At 39.2% G+C, this 26,561-nt stretch overlaps 1 protein-coding gene across 7 annotated transcripts in view; it reads right to left on the minus strand.

Moving 5' to 3' along the window:
• Positions 1 to 2,334: 2,334 nt before the first annotated feature.
• The window catches only part of BCL11B (BCL11 transcription factor B), a 95,388-nt gene continuing 71,161 nt past the window's right edge, over positions 2,335 to 26,561 (minus strand). For all 7 annotated transcript variants that reach the window (XM_065839223.2, XM_065839224.2, XM_065839226.2 and 4 more), the window contains one exon: positions 2,335 to 9,484. In XM_065839223.2, the coding sequence (XP_065695295.1) occupies positions 7,473 to 9,484 (2,012 nt within the window). In that variant the 3' untranslated portion in view covers positions 2,335 to 7,472. The remainder of the gene's footprint in view (positions 9,485 to 26,561) is intronic.

The following is a 26,561-nucleotide window of genomic DNA, read 5'->3' on the forward strand; positions in this document are numbered from 1 at the left end:
GGGAGAATAATTCAGAGCAAATCAACTATTAGGCAAATGTTGCCTCTTTTTTGCTTACAAGTTGTCTGCAAATAGATCACAATTTTCTCAAATATGTTCATTATTCAGAATTATTTCCTGAATGATTTTGGTGTATAATTATTGGTCTGTTCCCAAGCCTTTCATTTTGAGTGCTCAGTTTTCAAGCTGTTTTAATTGGACATACAGATCACATGTTGGCTTTCTGTCCTTAGGGTAAACGTAACTCTTTGACTCCACTTTCTGGTGGAAACATCTCGATTATGGAGTTAGAGTTATGGCCACTGCTGTTCTATGTTCTTATCTTTTATGTACATGTTTTGTATGTAAAACCACTAAGTCAGAATCAATCCCATGGAATACTTAAGTAAATCAGGAGTAAATCTGTTGAATCTAAAGAAGTAATATGGTGTGGAATCAGTGTGAGGAATAAGGCCCTTGAGCAATTAAATCATCTTTATAACATTTCTTCATTATAATAATTATGACATTGACTTAAAGTACCTCTCAATTCATACCAAAGTTTGAAGTCCATTGGTTACATTTGGTTTTCACAAAGATTTTTCTGAACTTTTTTCCTTTACTGATTTTAATAGAATTCTTCTTGGATTACACAAGCATGTGTGAAACAGGAGTATCCAACCCGAGCTTGCTGCAAAGAGGCTTATTTAGATTTAGTTGTTTGCAGCCTTGTTTGTGTGATTTCTCACATTTCCCCTGTCAAAAGGACCTAATCCTTCTTTTTCCCTCATGCCAACTTGTGTGAGTAATCACAGCTCTGACAGACAAGCACTAGCTGATCCAGCAGTGATGAGTTAAGGCATTGTCACTTCCAGGAGGTCCATGCTTCTCCTTGCCAGGCAGATGCCACCTCCTCTTGCAGAAGCAATGCATGGAAAGTCTTCTCATCCTTCCAGATCCTTGCGGCCACAAGCCAGGATGCACAGCAGCGGCTGCTGCTGCTAAATCTTCAAACACCACATCAACATCTGCAAGGCCTGCAACGCCTTTCAGGCTGACAAAATGACACAGCAGTGTAAAGCTCCACTAGAGTGAAGTCATGTTTATGGGGTGCCAAAAACCACCCCATTCAAATACAAACTGTACAAAATTTAGAAGTAAAATGTAGCAGCCTTTACAGATCACTGCAGAAGGCATTCAAAATGAATGTGGCATTTTGGGAATTACAGTGTGAACTATTGCCCAATATAATTGTCAGCATTGAGTTCTAATTTAATTTTCACTGGTTTTTCATGAGTGCAACTTTTCAAAGCCTGTAACTTTTATATCACTCTGAAGCCTTGATCCAGCAAAACACTTACACACATACCTAAATTTAGATTGCAGATTCAGGGAGCCTGAGATCAGGAAGGGACCATCTGTAGAAGCTCTTCTGTAGCACAAACCACTTAGCTTCCCCTCCTGACTTCTGAGTTGAGCCAAAGATTTTAAAGTCCAGGAGCAGTTCCTTTGAAATGAATTTCAATCACCCACCTGCTCTGAATCACAAGCATGTTACATGGTTTGTTGGACCAGGGCCTCCAGGAAATCAGAATCTGGTCTCCAACACTCCGAATTTTTCCTGAGCTTTCCAAAATGGTTTGAATAACAATTTTCTCATTTAAGATTTCCATGCATTTGCTAACAGGTTGGTTTGATAGAGTATCAGGCCCCAGTGCACTGTCTGTAGCTGTCAGCTCTTATCCTCAGACTGCAAATTGTGCAAAATTCTGCCTCTAACTGTGCATGCCTTTGTCCCTAGCTGAGGAGGAGGAGCAGATGTTTAGCTGCAGTTACATTTTGGTCCTTCTCACATAATAATACATAGTCTGTGGCCCAAATTCAGCTCCTGGTTTAACTGCTAAGTGCTCTCCCTGTTTGCACTTTCATCCAAGAAGCAAAACACATTAACAAACTTAGGTTCATGCAGCACACAGTTAAGTTAATGGGGACGGAAAGAAACACAAAAGCAAAGTTCTCCTCACTGTCTTCAGAAAACTGTCCTAATCGCCACAAACGTCACACAATTTCGTATAAGAAATTTGACTGTTTTGAGCGTTATTCTACCATCTAGTCTGAAAACCCCAACTCAGGAAATACTTTACATACAAGGAATGTAAGTAGGACTTGAGCATCTGCTTAGCATCATGCAGGTGCTCATGTGTCCTCCTCAAACATTCTCCCTCGACTGGCTCCCACAAGAACTGACAGAAAATACGGCACAAGCTCTATCATCTGTACTGAAGCTTCAACTCCTCACTTCCTTCTTTCATCCCCTTCCCACCCACTCATTTCAATAAAACAGGAAAGACAAGATTTGGAGATCAAGTCAAATGTCCAATTTATTTTTATAACTTGAAACTGGAACAAACGTTGTTTTGAACGAGCGTACAAATGAAATGGTAGACACATGCTGAACTCAACATTGTGACAATAAGGGAAAAAAAGAGGCCAAAAATCTTGTACAGAGAACAAAAGGAACAATAAATATTTCACTAAGCCATATTGAAATGACCTCCAGCCATCTCAACATTTTATCCATAATTAAAAAAAAAGTGCTCTCGTTTTTTAAACAGAGCACAAATACCAAGCAATAATAAATAGTTCCAAACTTGTAGTAAAAGACAAAACCTCCAAGTAAACAACAAAAGCTCATACAATAAGTAATAGAAAAAGGTAATAAAAATATTTTGCCTTGCCGGTACAAATGCAAACAACTTAAATCAACGTTACTTTGCTTTGCAGTTCTAAAATACAAAGAGCACCATAAAAATGAGTTTGCCTGTGATAAACAAAACCTTGGACTGTCTTTTACGTAGGACTGGGATGAAATGCTGATTTTTTGACCCTTTCCTTAAAAAATGGTATTTTTCTTTCTAAAACTAGGTTCTTGGACCTGTTCTGTTGCCAAGGCAGTCAACCAGAGTTTTCCTCTGGACTTCAAAGGCAGCAGGACTAGACACAATGGAAGTAATAAATTCAACCCTAAAATAATAACAAAAGAAAATGTTTTAATTGTGAAGAGAAACATGGCAGCATTCTAGCTATTTTATATCTATGTTATATTGTGCTTATGGCCTAGTAAACTACAGTTCTTCTAAGCAAGAAGAAAAGGAGGGCCATTTCATTATCACTACAGTCCGCAGAAACACAACCCTTGTGCTTTTAGGTGACTTACTGTTAGTTTCAGTGATTCAAGTCACAAAAATTAGACAACTGCTGGTGTTAGCTATCCTGGATAATTAAAACCAAGAAAACTGGAGAACCTAAGCAACTTACACTAAAATGAAAGCTAAAATTCTTTCTTAAATCAATGAATTGTGGACTGAAAGTATGTGGTTAACTTCTGATCTTTGTTACACCAATGCATGTCCAAGGAATTCTGCTGAGTTCTGTGACATGATTCTGGATTTATATGAATGCCAGAGATCTGAATTTTCACCGAATTTAAAATGTGCCTTTAAGGAACCACATTCCAGACTCAGCTATGCCAGAGTAATCCTGGACTGAGTGCGATGAATAATTCCTGATTTATATCAGTTTAATTGAGATCCAGAATTTGTCCAGAAGTCTTAAGGGTACATTGTTCAAGCCAGGAAGACATATATCTATCTGTTATGTAGCTGGACAAAATTCTCCCTGTTGTCACACCCATGCGCCTCCAAATGCTCCAGCAGTTCTGCACCAACGAAAGTAGCAGAAGAATTTGGCATGGCAGTACTAGTTTTGTTGTTTGTGTTGAAGTTTTACTGCCATTTCCTGCAAGAGCAGTGAGCATTTTCTCCTTCTCCCCTTCACTAGAGCATCAGTGCCTCTTCTGCCACCTGTCTTCCCCTCCACCCAAAAGGGAGAGAGCATGAGAAAGAGAGAGAGAGAAAGAACAGTAAAGAAGAGAGAAATCAAAAGGCACAGGATTTCATCCCAGTCCCTCAAACATTCAGAAATTTATGGAATGTACAATTAGGAGTGAACAGCAGCAAAGCAGCTAATAACATGGACTGGCAAGACCTGTACACAGAGTAGGTCCTGTTCTGACAGGGAAGAGGAGGGCTGTGCCTGGACCAATTTTACTTCAACCTAGTTACAGCTGTACCACCGGCAGCCCATTTTACCATTTTATCTCAAGGTGGATGCAACAGCTCTCACTGTTTGCTATAAAACTACTTTCTTTCAGAGGACGCTGGCAGGGTGCTGGGAGCAGTGAGTAGGGGGTGGCCAGGGGAGGGAAGATGTGTTGGACATCTTCTTGTTTGGAAGGGGGAAAAAGTCTCCTCCTCTCTCAAATCTGTGGAGAAGTTGCAGGATGTCACCCCAGACACTTTTACAGGAACTGAATTTCATTTCACACAAATAGGCAATAACCATCCAGTCTGGTTCAACCATACCTGGTAAAACCTTGATGCAAGGGGTCCAGGCAACTTTGGAGTTATATAGGGCCCTGTGGGAACAGCACTTTTTTGTAGGCCATTTCTGACAAAAAAAAATATATATATACAACTAAAATTATTTGTGAACAACAACAGCAAAAATTAAAAATAAAAAAGCACTAAATTATTTTGTTTTGTTTCTTTTACTCAAAGGTCGTCTAACAACCCCCTTTTTTTCCTGTACAATAAGGACTTCACATACAAATTTTTTTTTTATTTTTGCAATATTTTATCCTGCCAAATTAAAAAAATATATTATGGCAGCCTGTTTGTTTGTTTTTATTTTTATTTCCAAATTCACTAACAAAAAGGTACATTAAATCCCTTTAAAAGGACAAGCGTACAGTTAAAAAATTACAAGCTTCAGTAAAAATACAGCAAGTGCCTACATCATATGAATCAACCAATATCAATATCCATTCCAGAAGGGTAAAGGAAGGGGGAAGGGGAGAAAAAAAGAGAAAAATAGGTACAGGTCAGAAACGTGATTTTTTTTTCTGCAAAGCAATAACAATATTAAGCACTTTTTTCTACATACTTTTTCTACATGGTGTAGCAATCACCTTTTAATCCCCCAATACGAGATTCTATACATTTTTTGAAATAAAAATTCAACACCCAAGGCAGAAAAAAATTTACTAAAACTCAAGACTTTACAGTTACAGTGACAAGAACAAATTTATAGACCCACCATTTAAATTTTACTGCAACATTTTCAAGGAAAAAAGAAAAGGTTTTTTTTTTTCTTTCTGGTTTTGTAAAATGCCCAGGCATTCTCCATTATTACAAATACTGGTCCACTTTTACAGTAATCAAGAAATTTTAATATATATAATATATACTAAAACCCCGTCACCAAAAGAAAACAATATACACATGGCCATTATGGCATTTTTTTTAACAACCTATTAAGCAAACTTTGAAAAAAAAAAAAGATTGCTCAAACACACATACACACAATTTCTTTTTTACCCTTGTATGTATTCAATACTGTAAACGTATTTTAAGACAGAGTGCACTAAATTTAACTTTTAAAAAAATTAGCCGTTGTTCCTGAATTGTTTTTCTCATTCAATGATAACAACTTGTAATTTGTGTCATTTGAGTTTTAATTCAGCAGTAAATCATTTCCATTCCATTTCCTAAGCAGCGTTGTCCTGAAAAAAAAAAAAAGGCTGAGAATAATTCAGCTAATGGATGTCCGAAGTTGTGCTGGGTATACATCTTCATTTGATTGGGTCTTATGGCATTTTCATGTCCACTATCTTCAACCAGTAATTTTTTTTTAAGTAAATGTGGCTCTTTTTTTCTAAAGAATGTACTTTTCTTGTTTTACTTTTTTTTTTTAAAGTCTTTTCATTTCACAAAAACATTTTGCATTTGTCTCAAGAGACTCAAATAGGAAGATCAGTTTTCAAGGCACTCACGTCAAATTGAATGGCAGTAGAAAAACTGTCCAATAAATTATTTTTATTTATTTTTCTTTATAGTGCCAGTATTGTGAATGCCATGCTTAGCAACACTGACACTTAATCTCAGCTGTTCCCTTACAGTTTAACCCACCTTTGGGCCAAGTAGACAAATATGATGTAATTTCTTGTTGAGAAGCCATTTTACTCTTAACAACAAACAAAAGATTTAAAGTGCGGGTCAACATAATTAAAATCTCTAACCATAATTGCCCACTGTTTGTTAATATTAGTCATAAAGGGCTTTAAAAATTTGGAATTTGAAAGCAGAGCAGGTGCATTTTTCTTTACTTTTTTTCTGGCTAATGCTTTTCTCTGAATACAATTCCATTTTGTTCCTAATTAAGTCAAGGGGAAAACTCTTAGTGACTTCAATAGGAACAGAATGTTGCCAAGACAGGTAAATCAACTAGAATTTATTTTTCCCTTCCTTATAATAGCATCATTATGCATCATATAAGATAGTTAAAATATTTCCATTCATAAACCAAATGCCTATGAGTTGAGGCTTTTCATTCAGAAATTCACACTTTCTCATCCTCTAGTAATTATTTTAACTATGGCAAATCTGGACTAAAGTAGATATCCTGAATTCATATTTATGAATTTGCAGTTTAAAAATAAAAATATGTCATTTTGCTGTTCTGAGGTTCGAAAAAAATCATACAATATTTAAGATGTACTGTTATTGTCTCTGGGAAGAGTGGCAGGAGGGGAAGAGAGAAGGAAAGACACCCCAAAAAGTGACAAAATAGCACCATTATGTTGCCATAGTTTTTAACAAGAGGAAGAAACTATCGAATAGTAATGCACAATTAAGAATGTTTCTGCTTTTTAATGTAGTTGCCTTCTTCACCTATGTCTTTCCTGTTGCCATAACTTCAGTGATTAAATCCATTTAGAAAAGGCCTCTATCGTCAGCGACATTGTCAGTGCTACATATTCAATCCAATTTCAAAAGAAAGTGCTCATTTTAAAGATTGTTATCCGCTGTACAATTTTGTTTTCCCTAATCTTCAAGATTATTTTAGAAGAGAAAAAAAAAAAATTAAAACAAAGGAATATTTCTGTTCAAATGCTGGCTTCTTCACAAGAAATTACACACGCTTAGCTTAAATTTCAACAAAGCAGCGGCCCAAAAATTATAATTTAAAAAGATATGTTTCTCCTCTACAATGCAAGTAATCTCAGGCTACAACTGGGTAAAATTAAAAAGGGATACCCAACAAAATTTAAAAGAAATTTAAACAGAATAAAAAAAAGTACCTGCACATGCCAAAAAATTACAAAAACCCAATAAATACAGAAATTATTGCACAGTTAAAAGGCTCCACAATTTTTACTGCCTTAATCAACCCTCGGGTTTAATAGAACTTTGTAGACACAGGTTATATTTTAAGTGCCCTAGTCTGGCACCTACCATAGTTATGCTAAGTTATGTTTACGGAGGCAAGTTAGGTCATCTTCTCTCAGTTGGCAATAGTTAAACTGTACAAATAAAATGTTACCTAGACCCCTGAAATTTAACCTAGCGGGGGCAGGGAGGGGAGGGGGGGCCTTAGCTTCTTTCTGCCTGCTCAATTTTGACGTCATTTGTCAGCAAATGTTCTCCATGCCACTTTTTCATGTGTTTCTCCAGGGTGCTGTAAACACTGAAGGGCATCTGGCAAATGTCGCAGCGGTAGACCTCCTTCCCTATCTGGCCATGCGTTTTCATATGGCGCGTCAGCTTACTGCTCTGGGCACATGCATAGTTGCAGAGCTCGCATTTGTAAGGCCGCTCTCCAGTGTGGCTCCGACGGTGCACCGTCAAATTGCTGCAGTTCTTAAAGACCTTGCCACAGTACTCACATGTATCGCTCCTGCGCCCTTCCTTCGAACTGGGTCGCCCGGGGCCGGGACCGCTGATGTGGGGGGTGCTGCCTCCGCTGGCCGTGCCGCTGCGCCCTGAGAGCCCCCCGTCCAGCATGTCCCCCGGTGGGGTGGAGAAACGCAGGCTCCCGTTCTCCGACGAGTGCTCGGAAGAGGTTGCGAAGGGGGATTGTCGGGAGTCTGTGAATCCGAGGAACGGATCCTTCATGAAGTGCCGTGACGCTGCATACCCTACCAGCCACTGGGAGTAAACGTTTTCGGAAGGTATTATCGTTGCTGGTGGCAAGTCCAAATCTTTCTCTACCTTTATTCTTTTAGAGGAATTGTTTAAACCAGGGCTCGTGATAGGTGTTGGCTTGCGAGGGAACAGGTTTGGGAAGGGTTCACCTGGGCCAAAGTTTCTTCCATTGACCGTCCCTTCCTCGGTGCGGTCCAGCTCTCCTACCACTGAGTCTTCATCACCTGGATCTCTCTGACAGAGGTCTCGAGGACACAAGTCTCGCTGGTCAGAAGACCTTTTCACGAAGCTACTCCTCTTCTGTTTTTCAGCTAGCATGTCATTATATTGCTGGATGGCACCTAGACTTACATTCTCAATTACTTTTCCCAGCACAAGGGATTTCTCATCCGGCAGCGACTTGGAGCCATTTTCTCGGTTACGACTCAGCTCCGAGTCCATACTGAAGCTCGACTCTGGACGGCTCTCATTTTCAAGCTCCTCCTCCTCCTCCTCCTCCTCTTCCTCCTCTTCATTGTCATGACCCAGGGAAGGATCGCTCTCATTCCTGAAATCTGCCTCACTGGATTTCAGTCCCTCTCCAGTGAGCTCACTTGTGCCTGGCTCAGGGGAACTGGTGGTGGACAGTCCATCGTCTGACCTGCCCGTCATGGAGCCAGCTTTATGCATATGCGTTTTCATGTGGCGTTTTAGCTTGCTGGCCTGGGAGCAAGCGTGGTCACAGAGCTGACACTTGTAGGGCTTTTCTCCTGTGTGACTGCGTCGGTGCACAATAAGGTTACTCTGGAACTTGAACGTTTTCCCACAAAATTCACAGGACTTGCTCTTGGCCTGAGGCTGGGGAGGCGTAGTGCTGCTGGGGGGCATGGGGGGCAGTGGTGGGGTGCTCAAAAAAGGTGATTTAGGACTTGGCTGGAAAGGATTCAATAGGCGATGCATAGGGTTGGTGCGACTGGGCGAGACTGGAGGAGGGGTGGAACTGTTTCCTGCCAGCTCTCGAAGCCTTCTGGAGAAATCCATCGCTGGGGACTCAATTGCCATGGGGTTTAAACGCATAACTCTGTCAAAGGCACTGGGATGCTGGGCAACTAACCCCATTTCTTCGGCACTAAGGCGATGTGGATCCAGATGATGACGAGGCGGTGGGCTGAACAGCGGAGGCGTGTTTGGGAGCCGACCCTCACCAAAGCCAGGGTGTTCACGCAAGATGGGTCCTGTCATCCGCAAAAGATTGAATGGGTTGTTGTCTCCAAGGAAATTCATCAGCGGGGACTGTGCAACAGTCTCCGGTCCCAGAGGAGGAGGGATGGTGATGCGTGGAGTAAGGGAACTGTTTGAAGGGCTTGTTTCCAGGTAGATGCGGAATCCATGTGTGTTCTGGGCATGCTGAAGCAAGAACCAAGCACTATTAAAAGGCTGCTTGCATGTTGTGCAAATATAGCTTGAAGGCTCATCTTTACCTATAAAAGAAAAACAAAAAGAGCACTGAAAAAAAATATAGTGAAGAACTTTTAAATACAGTTGGCATGTGCTTTATTTTGCTAACACATTTCCTCCTTGGCATTTCTGAAAGAAGAACTTAATTGCAATGTATTGACTGACATAAATTATTGAACAGGACATTTACTCACCACACTTACTCACTTAACATGTATGACAAATATCACACATATGCATTGGTACCATATAGGTTTATATCCTCTAACTCACAAATAAAACCTTCTTTTATGACGCATAAGGATGCAAATACTTTCACACATTTATTCTGTAAAAAGGAATTTGTTTCAAGGGATTTATGACTACAGACAAGAACTGAGGGAAATGCAGTGTGGTAGGTTTTACAAGGCACCTGCAAGGAGCTTCAGTGTCATTTTCACTCTTTCATTTTATATTTTTAAATACTCCATGTAGCAGTCCTCTGAGATCTTGCTGAATTTAATTTATACATGCTTCAGTCATGCCAGCACTTCCATTTTTGAAATACTATGTAGGTATTTAGCTGCCCAAGTCCTATTCAAGTCAACAGGAGCTTGGAAAACGTACCCTTGCATAAACCCCTTTGACATTCTTTTTGCCAAAACACCAAAAAGCCACTCAAATGAAACATCTGATAATCAAAGCCGACAACACAGTCGCAATTAACAGTAACAAATGTCGGGCCATGCTTGAACTGAGTCCCAAGAATTTCTGAGCCTGAGCCTGCCCTCCAATGCAGAAATGCTCACCGGAGCCAAAAACATTGTTCTGTTTGCCTTTCTAGCCTCTTTGAGCGGCTGCATAAAGGTGGAAAGCATTCCTTTAACCTTGATTCAGTTTTACATAAAGGACACGTGTGAACAAGTCTGCACTACAGTCATAATTTTGCTAGCTAGAAAATTCCAGTCCTGGGCACAATATAAACCATGTGCTACCTTCAAAAAGCACTTCCCCCCCACCTCCTTTTTTCAATGCCTCTGCAAGACTCTGATAAATTCATCAATATGTGTCAACTTGAAAATCATGATCCAGGATTTGTTTTGTTCTTGTTGTTTTTAAAAGAGGGGGAGGTTTCCTCAAAAAAAAAAAAACCCAAACACTACCCATTTTGGAAAATCTAAAATTAATTTCTTGCTTGTTTGTTTGTTTATGAAAGCACATATTTTGGCTAGCGATGGCCCCACTGCACCTAAAGGCACTAAACTTCCTGCAAGTTCAAAGCCTGCACCAAGCTTCCCACCCGACCCGTACCTGCGTAATGACTCAAACAAAGCCCAATCCCAGCCCATCCACAGGGCTCAGTTCCACAGCTGAACTACACAACTTCTTTCTAGATGGGGGGAACTGCAATTCACAAAAGACTGTTGCTTGAGCTTGAAACTAAAGAGTTTATAAGGTGAACTGAATCATATTATTGAAACTACTTTTGTAAAGAGGAATGACTCATAGCAGTCAAAAAAAAAAAAAAAAGAAAAAAGAAAAAAAATCAACTCAGGCACAGCAGCCAAAGCTGGATCCTTGCTGACTGAATTCCCCTCTTCTGGCTGTTGCAGGAATGGCTGCTGCTAACAAAACCTACAGAACCTTAGACAAGAAGGCTAGAAGATTATCTGCCTACCTATCAGCCTGTCAGTCTATCTAATCTTATCACCCAATGAACATCCATAAAAGTGTAAAGGAAAGAGCATCTATCAGATTAAGACTTATTTACAAAGGTAGGTGATAAATGTCGTGCAGCTCCTCACACTCCTATTGATTTAGTAAGGCTATTTCTGTGAACAGCAGCTTCAGACCCTGTTTTGGAGAAGCTGGTCCTCCACAGCCAAGAAAAAATGTTCATAACACAGCAGGGGTTTCTGCCCGGCTGACACAGGCCCTGTGCCCCAGCCCTGCACGCTGCATCATGCAGGACGTTGCTTTGATTAATCTCTAACAACCACTATTGGAAAAAGCACAAGTTTGGGAACTGTACTCAGCTTGGAAAAGGTGCCCGTAACTGCTATTGACATTAATGAAAGCCACATACAAACACAGAAAGGAATTGATACATTATCCCTTAAAAATCTACTCAGCACTGAGGTAGTTAGGGAGTTTCATGTCAGCTTTGCAGCCAAAGCAACAGTAAATGCTCCCATTATTACTTCAAATATTTAAATTTCTGTTTCAAACAGAAATATTATGAAAATGTCTAGACCTTTAACTTCTTGCGCGGCAACATGTGTAGTATAAAAAGTGACAGAAATCACTGAAGCAGACTAAAGTATATAACATACTCTGTCAAAAGCTTTTTTAACAATATGTTTTACCTCAGCTCACCCTAGAATAGATTTTAATAAAGCCCTTTCTGAAGTGTGATCTAATAGCCAATGAAGTGCAGGATCTTACAAGGTCATATATCTTCAAATTAAAGAGTTCTCTGCACCCTTCACCTTCATTTTATCCACTCTAATTAATCGATTTATTACCCACAGCTGTTCAATTCTTTCATTTTTAAAGTCACAGCATGCATTCTTTTTTGTTGTGGGTTTTTTCTTTAAAAAAATTAAGTGTGTTTGTGTGTGCGTGCATTCTCCTTGCTTAGCTCAAGAGTTGACAGGAGGAAGAAAGCAGCTGTATATTAGATGACAATGATAACAACAGCAACACATTTACTTCAGCAAAGGCACATATGTAAGGAGGAAAATTCCTGAGCAGGCTGAGGATCAAGGCCAATCTAAAACTGAAATGGCTGATTAAAAAAATTACCCTCAAAATGGCAGCTGGCTGGATGCTTGCTGCTACATGTTACATGGAACTGAGATCTTTTGTTTTGTTTTGTTCTCCAAAACTTCACCTCTGTGAAATTCAAGTGAGGAAAGTAAATCCTCCTCCTTTTTAGTTTTCTTTCAAATGGAGCAAATTAGTGCTATTAGTGATCTAAAATTTACAAGCTAGCAGTCACAAAACAGCGTTCTCTTCTGTTTTGTTTAGCTTTTGTGCTCCTTATCACTCCTCTTCAGGAGACCCCAACACAACAGCAAAATTAACTGCAGGCTACCTGGCTACCAGTCTCTGACTGCTTCACAAGTGTTTGTGTGTACATGCTTGTATATATATATATATATATACACATATATATAAACTTCCACAATCCTCAAAGACTCTCCCCAGACTCTACATTAAAAAAAAAAAAAAAAAAAGTAAAATAAAATGTTCTTTTCCACATTATCACTTCATGGTTATCTTGCCTAGAAGTTGCCCTGAGCAGTGTAGATGCTCACTTTTAAGAAGAGAACAATGTCAAAAAGTCTTTGAAGATCCACTCCGAACATTTTTATATTCAAAAACTTGCTAAATATTTTAAACATGCCCAGAAACAGCCACATATTGCTCAAGAATGATCCTTATATTAAATAATGCAGTGCACCTACACTATAAAACTCTTTGTTATAAGACTACTTTTGATATATGGCTATCTTAATCCCTTGCCACCTGCATGAAGTCTGTCTAAATACCCACTTTATGACAACTAGCTATATAGGCTTTGCCATATGTAGTCTTTATCACTTTAGTATGTGCTTGACTTCGAGCATGTGAGTAATCAAAATCCGTGAAACTTAAGCATGGGCTGAAGTGCTCTGTTGGATAGTGATGAAATTATTCATGTGCTTAGAGTTAGGCACAAGCCAAGACTTCATTAATACTGTTTAATGAACTGCATATGGATTCAACTCTACAATCTGTTACTAGGCATGATTTTTGGGGCTGATGGCTCAAGCTCAATTTTTTATCTTTACATTAGTTGGTAGATACAGTGTACATACTGAGGTGAGACATCCAGGCCACAAGCCCTGGGCAGTCAATGGCAGATTCAAGGTTGCACTAAAGCCAAACAGATACTACCACTGGAGTTCAGACATGAGATAGGTTTGTAGGCCTGGATCCTACTGAGACACAGGCGCAGAGGTTCAGAAGTATTGATGTGAAGGAGAGGAAGGACTGTGAAATTAAAGAATGAGAGGACTGGGATAAATCTTAAGAGTTACCTTTGTCCAATTCCTGACCTAAGGGATGTCTGTATCTATGCATCTATTCATATCTACGACAGATGCTCCATTATCCTACTTCAAAGTCCACCCAGACAGAGAGTCGACAACATTCCCAAAATCTACCTCATTCCTTCTCTCATTTACCATCACAAAGGTTCCCCAAATGCTAATATAAATCTTTCTTCCTACAACTTAAGATTGTAATATTTTCTCCTGTCTACATGTAGATGAAAAACACAGGAAACAATTTAAATCCACACCTCACATCCAGATATTATCCAGCCCAGTGATTTGCAGTTGATCCACTTAATGTCTTTTAGCACTCTCTTCCCAGCTTGATTTGGAAATGCCAAGTGAGAGAGAATTCACGATGTATAGGAGTAGTCTGTGGCAATGGCTGACTACCTTCAGTATCAAAAAACCTGTCTTCTGTTTGATTCAAATTGCCGAGTTCAACTGCCAACCGTTAGATCTTGTTATGTTTTTAAATGGTAGATTAAAAATCTCTCTAGTATCTTCTCTATAATCAGGTAATTATAAACTATGAACTTATTGAACACTCTTGCCGGTTTTGCGTGTTATGACAAACGATGGTCTTTTCCAGAAATATTAAAATGTGTCCCCTCCATTACTGTATGACAGATTATGTTCCACTCAAAATGTCAGAGCAATAATAAGCTTTGTTCTCTTTTGTGAACAGCACAAAACAAAGCTAAATTCAGATCCTGACTCCCAAATTGTGCCCTCACAGTGGGCAGTGACTAAAGACAGGTCCGTTTACCCAGCCCAGACCAAAAGCAGCCTGGCTCTGTGGACATTCATCCTGCCGCACCAGGCAGCCTGAATCCCCTAACTTATCTGTCCTCTGCAGTCTGACTTGTATCATTTAGTGATACGCAGATCTTCCTGGCCCAGTTGATACACGAGTTTCTGTATACCCTGAATGCGGAGCGCCTTTGCCCTGGAGATAAATTTTCCTCAAAATATCCTCAGTTATTCTGGATACCATCAAACAATAATCAGTGTGAGATAAGAACTGTTGAGAATTCATTATTTTCTGCTGGGCTACAGTGACATCCAGTGCCTTACGAATCCTCCCCTCAGCATGCCTGAATAATTCCATTAGCTGTAACAGAGAATGAACTCTCTCCCTTTTTAATCACCCACCCACAACCCCCCGCCAGAACTGCGGTGAGGATCTGCAGTCAGGTCCACATAACCACTGCCATTCTTTACCCCTAGCAATACTCTCCAGATAATGTTTCTGGTTCCCGTTACAAAGTTACAACAGCAGCAATAAAAATGTAAAGGAATTTTAATGCTGCTTTACTGCACCTTTAGAAGTTCAGGAAAAGTAGAAACTTGCAAGCTTTAAAGAAAGGACACCTTTTATTGTAGTGCTCAGGAACAGACATGTATCACGTTCCTACAGTCTTTCTACCAATGTTACTCTCTTCTCCACCGCTTGGTTTTTAATGAGCATTTAAATAATTACTCCTTGTTATTATGATGGTTACTCTAATAATACCAATAAAGGTAGCGTGGATGCTCCATAAAAAACAGAACTTTAATTGAATTATTATTAAATTAAAATGCCATAATTGAGAACACTAGTTTAACAAGTCTTCTTATAAGACCAGCTGACATTAAATAGAAGGGCATTAAATACTGGAAAGATTTAGTGTTTCATAGTGAAGAAAATATATGGTTATACGTGGTTTGACAGGTCACCTAGACAAGGGCCAAATACTTTCCAGGTGTCTGCAGTGTGGATCTGCAGTGTGAACTACATCGGTTCATACCCGATGCTGGATTGGGTATGCAAAAATATCTTGAATATAAGTATTTCTGCTGAAGAAGTTTTATAAGCTGTATTACCACTCTAAATTATCCAAGTTAGCAAGAATATTTACTTATGTATGTTTATAATTGAATAAACATTTGTTGAACACACCCAATATCAATAGTTATACTCTCTCTGGGGTGATGGGAAGTGCCGCTACCTCGATTTCGGAGGGACTGACAGGCTCAATAAAAAAGTCAGAAGTGTTAAGTAGTGTTTAAGCCTGTGTGAGGATCACCACTGCCAGTCCAACGCCAGTCACTAGCTTTAAACACCAAATGCAAAGGAACCATTTCACTTCATACGTCTCTTCATTTTAATTTTGTTTCAACGGCAGCACAAGTTGAAGATGTAAAACAAGCACAGCACTTCTATTGATACCCAGAGCTAAGACAGTGCATCCACCCCCGCACTGCCATGTCTAAAGAAAGGGCTCAAAAGAATCCTGCAGCACATCTTGCTGAGGGTGACCAGGACTATCCCTACCAATTCATAAAGTAAGCATCAACTGGCAACTAAACTTGGTGTTTTATGACTTAGCAAGGTGCTCGCAGTCTCACAATATAAGCACCTCCAGTGCAGTGCTACTCCTCAGTAACAGAATGCTGTTTCCTCCAATACTAGGCCCGGTTCTCTTTTTCTACTTCACCTCTTATTCAAGAGGTGAAGCCTATCTCCTCCAGTGCCATCTTCAAACAGAAGAAAAATCACAACCTCATGCAATATTCTTCTCCTACACACTGCCTCATCCTGTTTCTACTTTGAGACTGCAAGTTCTCTGCAGAGATTATGCAAGAAGTTTTATGCCAAGAGAACTTACAAACCCCAAGACACTCTCATTCCCAGCACTGATTTCAATTAATGATAAGAATATTCTCAGCAGCATTTTCTACCTGTTGAAAAAGATCTACAATAGCACTGGTTGACACTGATATTAAAATATATTAATATTACACTACTGTTAGTAATGTACTGTTAATTCTTTCTGTGCTAAAGACAACTGGCAAACTCTGCCTTTGGTGGGTTAAATGCTGCCCCATTTGGGAGCCTATTTTATTTTCTGAAGCTTTTCAGCGGTGTTCCTTTTCTGTCAGGCAGGACTGTGAATTGTCTGTTTATCATACTTTCAATAATAAATACATTATTTGTCAAATGAACTATCTTATCATACAAGTGGAAAACCAAACAGATTAATTACCAGTCACAAAGTTGAGAAGTCAGACTGTCATGCTGTCTGTCTACAGTCAATCCTTTCATAATTCCAAGAACAAAGAGCATAAATCCTTGAAAGACTTCAGAGATATCAACCTGATACCTTAAAATCATGCTCTTAGCCAAACTCTGATTTGAATTAACCTGCTAGGAATTCTAAGTAACTTCAATGACCACCATTGCAGACTTCAAATTTCTCCAGATAAGCTATACCAGGTTATGACAAAGAAGGATCTTAACTAGACTTATACAAATATACCAAGTTGCAAACTTTTTTCATTAAACTTTCCCCAGAAGCATTTTATATGTCCTCTCTGGCATTTATACTTAAAAAGGAGACTGTAGGCAGACTACAGCCATGCATAACACAAACAGATGCTTCCTGCTTCTTAATGGACACAGGCGACCTTTGGCTGAAGATGTAGCTTGTGTTCAATAGTCCCATTTTCTGTGAGACTTAATCATACCTCAGATCTGTACTGCCAGATTCACATAAACGAGCCAAATGCACAGCTCAGTTTAATTTCTAGTGCATTACAAAATGGCAATATTATATTTTTAGGTATAAAATGTCAATAGTCATTTTGAGCAACTTCCTTCTGGATGTCCAATTTCTCATTCCTTAAAAGAGCCTGTGGCTTACTGCAAGTTAATGTTCAGCCTACAGAAGTATAAGAAGTGCTTTTACTTAGTGCAGAAAAATAAAGAAAAATGCATAGCAAAAAATGGAACCCACGACACAGGGATTTTGACCCAGAAACGCTATTAAAATGGGAGATAAAAAACATGCTTGTCATCTCTGAACACCTTCTTCTAATTGGTGTTAAATTCTAAAATACAAAGGCAATTTATAAATCAGAGAAAGGGTGAAGTGTGAAAAGTAAAGAACAAACAGGAAAATCAATATTGAAAGATCAATAGTGAATGAGTTAACTTTTAAATTAGCCCTTTGTGATACAACAGTTTCAATTGACTCCACCTTTAGCATCTAAACAGCTTTGTGTCTATTAGTTTCTCTAAACCTAAGACATCAACTAGGAGACTGAAAGGATGTTTTACAAACCTGCTGCATAATTGTGAAGACTATCAGCAAAAATGGGGTATTTAACAGGGGGGGGAAATGTACCTACTCATGAGATGAAAAGACCGTAGGACTATCCATGGCTGGTGGTTTAATATATAGGATCCTACTTACGGCATTCACGAAAAACCCTTGTACTGCTCAAGGACACTTTTAGGCCTTTTCTTTGCATACAGTATTCAAATGTATTTGAAATAATGTCAGTCTTTTCTACAACATATGAAATATGCCAGCAGCTTCCCTTTAAATTGGTTTCCTGTAAGCAGTTTTGTTTGAAAACTGGCAAGTGCTGTGTGTTTTTTTTTTTCCCCACTGACTTTTTTAAGGTGCCATTTTCTCATCTTACAAGCAAGAATTATCAGTATCTGAATAGGAACGTAAAGGAGGATACATAAAGGAAATTGTCCATGTCATATAATGGAAAAATAAAGAGTAAATTAGGAAATAATAAAAAAGCCAAGGGGTGAAAACAAATTTTCCTGTTTTTTTTCCCCAGGAGTACTTCAGTCTGTTTTACTACAACTATTTCTTAAGGGTATTAGGTGCCTATTCATAGCTAGTAAATGAAATAGCATTTTTGTTTTAATTCATTACTTCTTTAACAAATGCTAACTCCCATTTCTGCTTCTTTAAATCCACAAAATCTCCACGTTCAGTCCTAAGAAGTATTATAAAGGCTGTAAATCTTGTTTTAATGGAATGTACATTTAGCTATGAGGAGATAATTGACGTTATGGAGAGCCTAGATGCTGAATTATATAGGTTATCTAATACAAAGGGGACTCATTACCGAAGCACTACAAACAAGTAGTAATATATGTATATTGTTCTGAGTGGCGTTATAGCAAAAGTGTTCGGGTCTGCAGGGATTTATAAAACACAAGAAAACAGCAGACATGCACTTGTAAATTTGTCTCATTTGTCTCTGAAGTTAAAGGTTATTCCCTTGATCTGAATTTGTAATAAAAACATGATAGACTAAGGTTTGTAGAGAATGTTTGAATATGTAAATTGTGTATAATGATAGGCAATTATAGGGTAAAAACTGGACCTTGTGAATGTTACAGAATTGCATGGAGCATCAAAGTATTTTCCTTCAGATGAAATATTTATCTTTTATGCATGTTATAAGCACTTTTTCAAAGGTATTCAGCAACCTATTTGAGTGGAGAGTTGACAAAAATCAAACCATTACAACCGACTAAGACTGTGGGCTTATGCACAGGAGAAGGCACAGCTTTTTACAAAATATACATAATAAATCTCTTGAACTAATGGTTCCGGAGATGGATCCTCAAGGACAAGTTCCACTGATTTTCACTCCCTTGGATGAAAGCTGATCAGATGTTCCTGGATTTTTTTTTTAAGAAGATGTGGGGGTGTGAGTGTGGGAAGGGAGACTGGGGAGTAACTAGGTAAGAATGTGAATTTTCTTGGACTGATTCAATGCAGCCCCATTTCGCCTTCAGTTCGTTGGTTGCTGTTTTCAGGAAATAATAATAATAATAATATTTAAAAAAAAAAAACAACACGCTGTATCAAGATAGAAAGGAGTGAAGCCAGGAGATGATACTGTAGTTTATGCTACTGAAGATAAGGTTTTCTCCTTCTCTGAGCACAACAGTCTGTTCAGGTTAACCAACTGCAGTGTTAGAATAACTCCAGCCGACTTGTCACAGAGTACAAAAGTCATCAGCAACTGAATGTTCTTTTCTGCACCGCAATTAAGACGAATCAATACGACGTGCCACAAATGGTATTTTACTCTCAATAAGAACTCGGGCTGAGTTTATTCAGAATATTTTAGCGCTTCCCCAGGGGATTTTGGTCCGACGCAGATGGCAAATAAAGTACTCAGCCTAGGGCTAGAGCACATTATGCTAATTCTAATGTCAGATGTACTTTAATATACAGCTCTATTTAATCACCCCATTATTTCACATTTCCATATGAAAAACCTGCGGCACTTCTGCAGAGCTTTCACTCTGCGACAATGCCAGCTTCCTTCAACTAGCTCACTGCGAAACAGAAAAGAAGACTGGTCATTCTCGCCAGTCAAAATGTTACAGTTTCAAAGTTTCAGTATTCCTGAATTTAAAGTGGGTCTTCCAGTGCAATTAGCAAATCGCTCTGCTAGAATGCTGATATGTACAAAATCCTAAGGAGGTGCGATTGAAAAAAAAATAAAAATAACAGCCCTCCCTCTCTACCTCATCTGCTCGCACACAGAGACATAGTCAAGCACACATCTCAAGTCTTCTTGCAGAATAGTAATAATAAAAATAATGAAAATATTTTCATATTGCAGTTCAACCAACATTCCCAACACTTGTCAGCACAACACTGCTGTTCCCAGCTGCATGGCTTCCGTTACTTAGAAGAACAGACATGGTTGGCACAGCTGCCAACCTACAGATGTCTCTAAATAAAACCTTCCTTGTGTATCAATAATTTTTGGCTACAACAAACTACACCTCTAATTAGGTTTAGAAGCTACATACCTTCAGCACAGACCACTATCCAAATTATCTGCAAATTTACCCTGATGTCTCATCTCTAGTGACTGCAGAATTTGAACCTAGGGATTTGAAGGTAAAATTATTGGAAACTGGATCTACATTGAAAGGAATGAAGGCAAAAACTTTGCTGCGGAGCTGTTTTTCAAGCCTTGTGGGCTCTCAATGTGCAGACAGGAAAAGCAGAAGCTATCCTTGGAAATCTCTTCAGCATCCAAAATTTCCCTTCAGAGTAATTCTGTGAAGGACTATTAATTCAGCATTTGTGTACAGTCACCAGTGAAATGAGTTTCATGGTCTCAACAATATCTTCCCCCAGTTTGGCACAATCGGGGCTCCAGGATAACTGGCACTGCAGGGGGAGCCAGGTCTGGACTGGATTATACTGAGCTGCTATTAGAGGAATGTACGAAGTCTAAGTTCATCATTTTTTAATAATTGCATTAAATCTACAACATATTTAAAAGAAAAAAAAAAAGTCTATTTAGGAAAAGACCTACTTTTTCCTCCTCCAACTACCCAATCTGTATCCTTTAAAAATTGTTCAGCAATGCATGCAGTAGCCAGCACCTGGGGCCAGATCTCACCTGCTTTCACTGTTATGCATCAACATTTAAAGATACAGAACTGTGCTGCTGTGCCTTGACACGGCATATGCCATAACTTCCACGTCCTAATTTAAACACAGCAGATGACATCCCTCACATTCAAGAGAGAAATGCTTACCTTTTCAAGCTTAATTTTTATATATATATTTATATATATATATATATGTGTGTGTCTGTGTGTATATATCAATATACACCTTTTGCTCTCTGTAAAGACTGGCTGTGAACACAGCACTATGAACAAAGGAGAAAGGGGGCTGAGTACAGAGCAGAGGTCTGTACTTCCTTAGCTATTCCAATTAGACCTTCAAAAACACAGTCTTATCTTGGGAGAATCTTATATAACAGTTTCAGGTTTTACCTGAATGGTAAATACAGCACAAGTTAATTTAGTATAATAAATTAGAATAACTCTAACATTTCTCTAAAGTAGAGAGTATCTCACCCTGAAAATTAGTAGTTAAATTCAAAAGAAGATGAAATGAGAGTTTGATATCCCAATACAAAGCCCAACAAAGTCAATATGAATCTTTTCACTGCCTTCAGTGGGCTCTGGGTGAGGGTCTTCTTCCACACTGGGATTTGTTAATCTCAAGGCACTGTCTTCAGTGTAGGGATAAATCTGGTTTGTCGTGGTGTAGCTAAAAGAAGAGAAGTGAGTTCACAGCAGCTATATGCCTAAAGAAGTAAGCTGTAAATATTTCAGAAGAATAAATGGAGATATACCTAGTAAAGCATCTTTTGTCTCTTTAGTTAAAAGAAAAACAGTTGAAATAGGATAACTGAAAATAATCTTTGACAATTCTATTGCTTTTCCTTATGCTGATATTATGTTGGGTTTTGGAAGGAAAAAAAGATAGTAATAATTCTGCATAGATCTATCCTATTTCATTAAGTCACTTTAGATAAATAGACTGCGTTCTTAAACTCTGTTATTAAGAATTCTTTGAAAAAAATGTAGCTGAGGCTAGTAAAATTATTTTTTTAGTAACATATTTATTCTTGGCAACAAACAAATTTGCAGAATCTCATTCAATTTCCATCATTATGGCAATTTTTTGAATGCCAGAATGTCTGCGGACACATCTTACACTAAAGGATTCATACAGGATTCAAAAGTCCTGTAAAGGAAAATCCCAGACTGGGTGAATGAAGCAGCAAAATGAGCAGAAGCATTAAAAGTCTAAATACGGGGCACGGGGGGAATAAGAGTCGGAGGAAGGTATAAAATACTTCATATGAAAAATAAAACCCATCAGTTACAGAAGGATCTTGGGGTTTGCTCTAGTTAAACAGTTGCATTGCAATCTATTACTATAAAGTTGCTGAAGATGAATTTCTGATCACACTTCCTGAAGTGCAAAAATAAAAATACAATTTTTGCTCCTTAAATAGGTGGCGTTTTATGCCACTATAATGTTGCAGAAAGTAATGCCAATGTTGGCTTAAAGGAAGATCCTAAAAACTTCATCTTTTATTTTTATACAATCCAGATTGATCACCTAAGAGAAGCATAATTAAACAATGCTAAACATCCCAACCCCATTGAGAATGTGCTGCTGAAAAATATTTTTAGAACAATCGCTGTAGTAATTCTTCTTAGTTGTAGAAACACTCCAAATCAGAAAGTCAATTTTTCCTCTATTTGCAGAAGTGTGCTGGTTTTCACTGGAAAGGCGCCTGTGTTTTGTTTGGCTGCTGTTCATATACTGCCTTGGCAGGATTTCCTTGGATTGCTTACAGTGAACATTGCTCTTGCATACAGTAGCACTCCCATTTTAACCGTCCCAGCCACACGTTTTCTAATAACACACGGAGAGCTGCAAAATCCCTGTAAGCACAGCTCTTTAGAGCAGCAACAGAAGGGGGTGGGGGCGGAGGAGGGGAGCGGGGCGGGGGGACTCTGCCCGTTCAAAATCCAGCGCTGCAAACAGAGCACAGTCCTTTTAAAAACAACCAATGTGAATTGTGTTTAAGAAGCAGCTTTCCAGGAAACGAAAAAAAAAAATCTCCGAGAAGAGGGCCCAATTCAGCTGATTCACTGAATGTGAGCTGCGCTGGCTGGACTCCGAGCATCACTGAATTGGGTCCTAAGTACCGCTTATTTTCTTTTTTTTTTTTTTAATAATCCTCCCCTTCTGAGGGGTGTGCAGATAACTTAATAATTCCTGATATTACCTTGCGTGTTTGAGACCCTGCACCTGAGCCCGTGGTCCTCGTGCGTCCCAATTTCCCACCCAGTCGGAGGAGGCTGGGGTGCACGGGGAGCACAGGGCTCCGCTGTGAGAATCAAACCTGCAGGCGAGACGAAAGAGAAGGACATCTATCTCACTGAAATGGTTGCAGGAAACAAATGCAGCATTTCTACCTAAGGCTGAGAGGGAGAGAGAAAGCCAATAACAAAACCGTTATTCAGCTCCGTGCCCTTTACAAATAGGAGTGACTTGTTAGTGGACAGCTGCGGCTCAGCCCCCCTCCATGCCATTCCAACTTACTGTCTTTGCCACCCGGCTTTTGGAGATCGGCAGCAATTTGCATCTCCATGCATCTCATTTCTCGTTAAGTAAGTTGATTAATTTGGGCGAGGGAAGTTGTCGTAAAAAAAAAAAAAAAAAAAAAAAAAAAAAAAAAAACACCCAAACACAAAAAAGGAAGGGAAAAAAAACACAAAAAACAAAAAACAGAAATTTCCACTGGCATTATTGCTGCCTTTCAAAATTCATCGACCTTCCCTCCCAATCCAGCCCCCACTTCACACCTCTATTTCTCCCTGTGCCTTTCTCCCCACTTCCTGCTCCCTCCCTCTCCCTCTTTCTCCCCGTTGTTTACAAAGGTTTCATTATGTTTTCAACTAATCAGAAAGGCCTACTAATAGACAATTAACATGTGACTATAAAAAAAATAGCTTCCAGAAGAAGGAAAAGTAATTAAGTAGAGAATGCTTTTCAGTAAGTGCTCGCTTTAACCCATCGTCAGAGAACAGTCTAGGTTAGTCCACAATGGATGGAACAGATGCCAAGGGCGAAATGTTAAAAGCAAATAAAAAAGGACATTATTTTCTTTAGGAATAATAACTATCAACACCACAAAAACGAACATCAGACTGCAGTTGTTTTTATCTGACCTCCTCTTTCCTCCACTTTTCTAAAGTGCCTTTTCTGTGTGTTTCATTAAAATAAATAGAAAAATAAAGGTATCGTTTATTGCATCTTTGCTTCCAAGGTGACAGGAGACCAAGTAATCAGCGTCATCATCGAAACAGCACAATGCTGTTATTAAAAAGATTTTACTTTAAAACATTTTAGGCTTGAACATACACATAAACTAAGCTCCCAGAGAAGCTGGCAGGAATTCTCCACAACCAACGGCAAGGGGTGCTTAACCCTCTGCAAGTTGTGCTTTGTTACCACAACATATAGGAATTATAGGAGACAGTTTTAAAGGCTGTAGTGTTTGCAGCACTTCAGTTATTAACTTTGGATCTATCTGCTGACACTGCCCTCAGCCTGAGAGTTGTCACACCGGTTGGCAGCCTAAGCATGCTAGCATTTATATAACACACACTATATATATGTGTGTGCATATTTGGGGGAGAGTGTAAATTAAAATGTTATCTAAATATAAATTAAAATGTTATCTAAATAGATTCAGTCTTTTTCTTTTCTTTTTTTAATCCAGGGTTTGTCAAAATATATCCAAATGCTCTCCGTGTTTTTGATGCATTCAGTCAACCTCCACAGCAAAAATGGTTCCCTTCGGAAAAATACATATTCCTTTAGATGTCTGTCCTTGGAGTGGAGTGTTTGAGATTTTTTTTTTTCTGTTCCCCTCCCTCAAATGAATTTTAAAACAAATAGACACTTAGTTGTCTATTTTGAAAAGCAAATGCTGCAAGGAGCTAGTGTTTTCAGCAGGATGCTAAACACCACTTTGGTCCCACTGAAATCAAGGGGGAGCTGAGGGTTGTTGGGAGGAACAGGTCCTCAAAAGTCACAAAGGATCGCATGCAGTAACAGCTCCTTTTCCTTACATTCCACCCCTCAATGAATTGATATTCCAAACTATGTATCACATACAGAGCATTTTTACTATCCAAAATCCCATTAGTTTCATTGGCACTTTAGGTAATAAGATTTGCATGGTAAAAATTTCATTCCTATTAGATTGGGTCCACAGGACTCACCAGCTTGATATGATTGTCAGAGGAAAGGGAGGATCTGTGGGTTTCGTACAATATGAGGATTTGTCCACACAGAATTTGGCACCAGTTTAATCAAAATGACTCCCTTTAACCAATACAAACCCCAGTGTAGCCTCTATTTCTGTCAGCTTAAAACTGGCTGTACCAGGAAATTCCTCACTGTAAATTTTTATAGGTATGCTAAACAGGTCAGATAAACTGGGGTGGCAATCAGTTAAAACAATCTATACTCTGAAGTATTCTGGATTATCTGTCTGAAAGACTACTTTAGTTAAACTAGTGGAAAATGATACTCAGGCCAGACCCAACCGCTGCATTGGCTTCACACAGGAAGCCTGTGAGGGAAATGATGGCATTCTGGGCTGGAACCTCCAGGTCTCTTTCAGGAGAGTGAAATCAGTGGGACCCCCACCAGCCAGATGCTACTGCTCTTGCTCTTGTAAGAACAGAAAATCCCTGAGTCAGGCCCATGTGCAGGACCCCATTTTCAATCATGGCCACCAGCAGAAGTGTAGGCAAAGAGCATGTGAATCAAGGTTGAAAAAAGTTCACAATTGACCCTATCCAGACCTCCCAGCTCCTAGCAATCAATGATTTAGAGTCTTTCAGTGCCAGGGGTTGACCCAGACCAGATTAGCATTTTTATTAACCACTCACCAACTTATCTCCTGGATTTTGCCTAATCCTTTTCTGAACCCATTTGTTACTTTTAGCCTTTGTGATGTCCTGCAGCAATGAATTCCACACCTCATCCACTCTGAGCGAGGAACTACATCTGTCTGCTTTAGATCTGCTGCCTAACTCGCGGTGCACTTAACGGGGACACTTGTACTGCCAAGTGCAACCTGAGTGTGTCACAGCAGCAGCCCATCGCTGCCATACTACCTACAGATATGGACAGCAAAATTAGGCTCTCTGCTTTCACACAATTCTTACCTCAGCCAAATCCCTGCCAGTTCCACAGGAGACTGTCTTCTAACTAACAGCTAATGGAAAACTTCAAGATTGGGCACAAGTCAGATATGGCAGCTCCTTCCCAAACCATCCTTCCATTAGTTTGTTTGCTCTTGATTTCTGATTGACTGAATAGTTTTTTGTTCTGTTCCTAGCCTAGGTTTAATGTCTAATATAGGTTTAAATGTCTCAACTGAAAGAGATGTATTCACCAAATGCTGGGAGATGGGTTTAGGAGTACTTCGTTGAAACTTGGCATTTTTCCACCTCTTAAGAACACTCTACAACTTGAAAATCAGTCATGGTCTGGAAGTTTTTCCTAACGCTGATTTCACACATAGTTCAGTTTACCTATTATTCGTAGCTCTCATTCTGAAAATGCACCTGGTGCGTAGCATCAAGCAGATGGTGAGGCCCCATTAGCTTCACAAACTTCATAACTTCAAACCTTCTGGAAATGGGGGGTTGGAGGGGGCGTCACACTACTGAATCACCCCCAACGTTCCTTGTTACTTGAATCATATTCCCTCTACCTGCTCCTTGTTTAACTTGCTCATATATTTTTAGGTTTTTTCATCTTTCTCTAAGAAACAATCCTGTCAACATTTTAATCGCTTT

Source organism: Patagioenas fasciata, chromosome 5 (genome assembly GCF_037038585.1).
Source record: "Patagioenas fasciata isolate bPatFas1 chromosome 5, bPatFas1.hap1, whole genome shotgun sequence".
Taxonomy (NCBI): Eukaryota; Metazoa; Chordata; class Aves; order Columbiformes; family Columbidae; genus Patagioenas; species Patagioenas fasciata.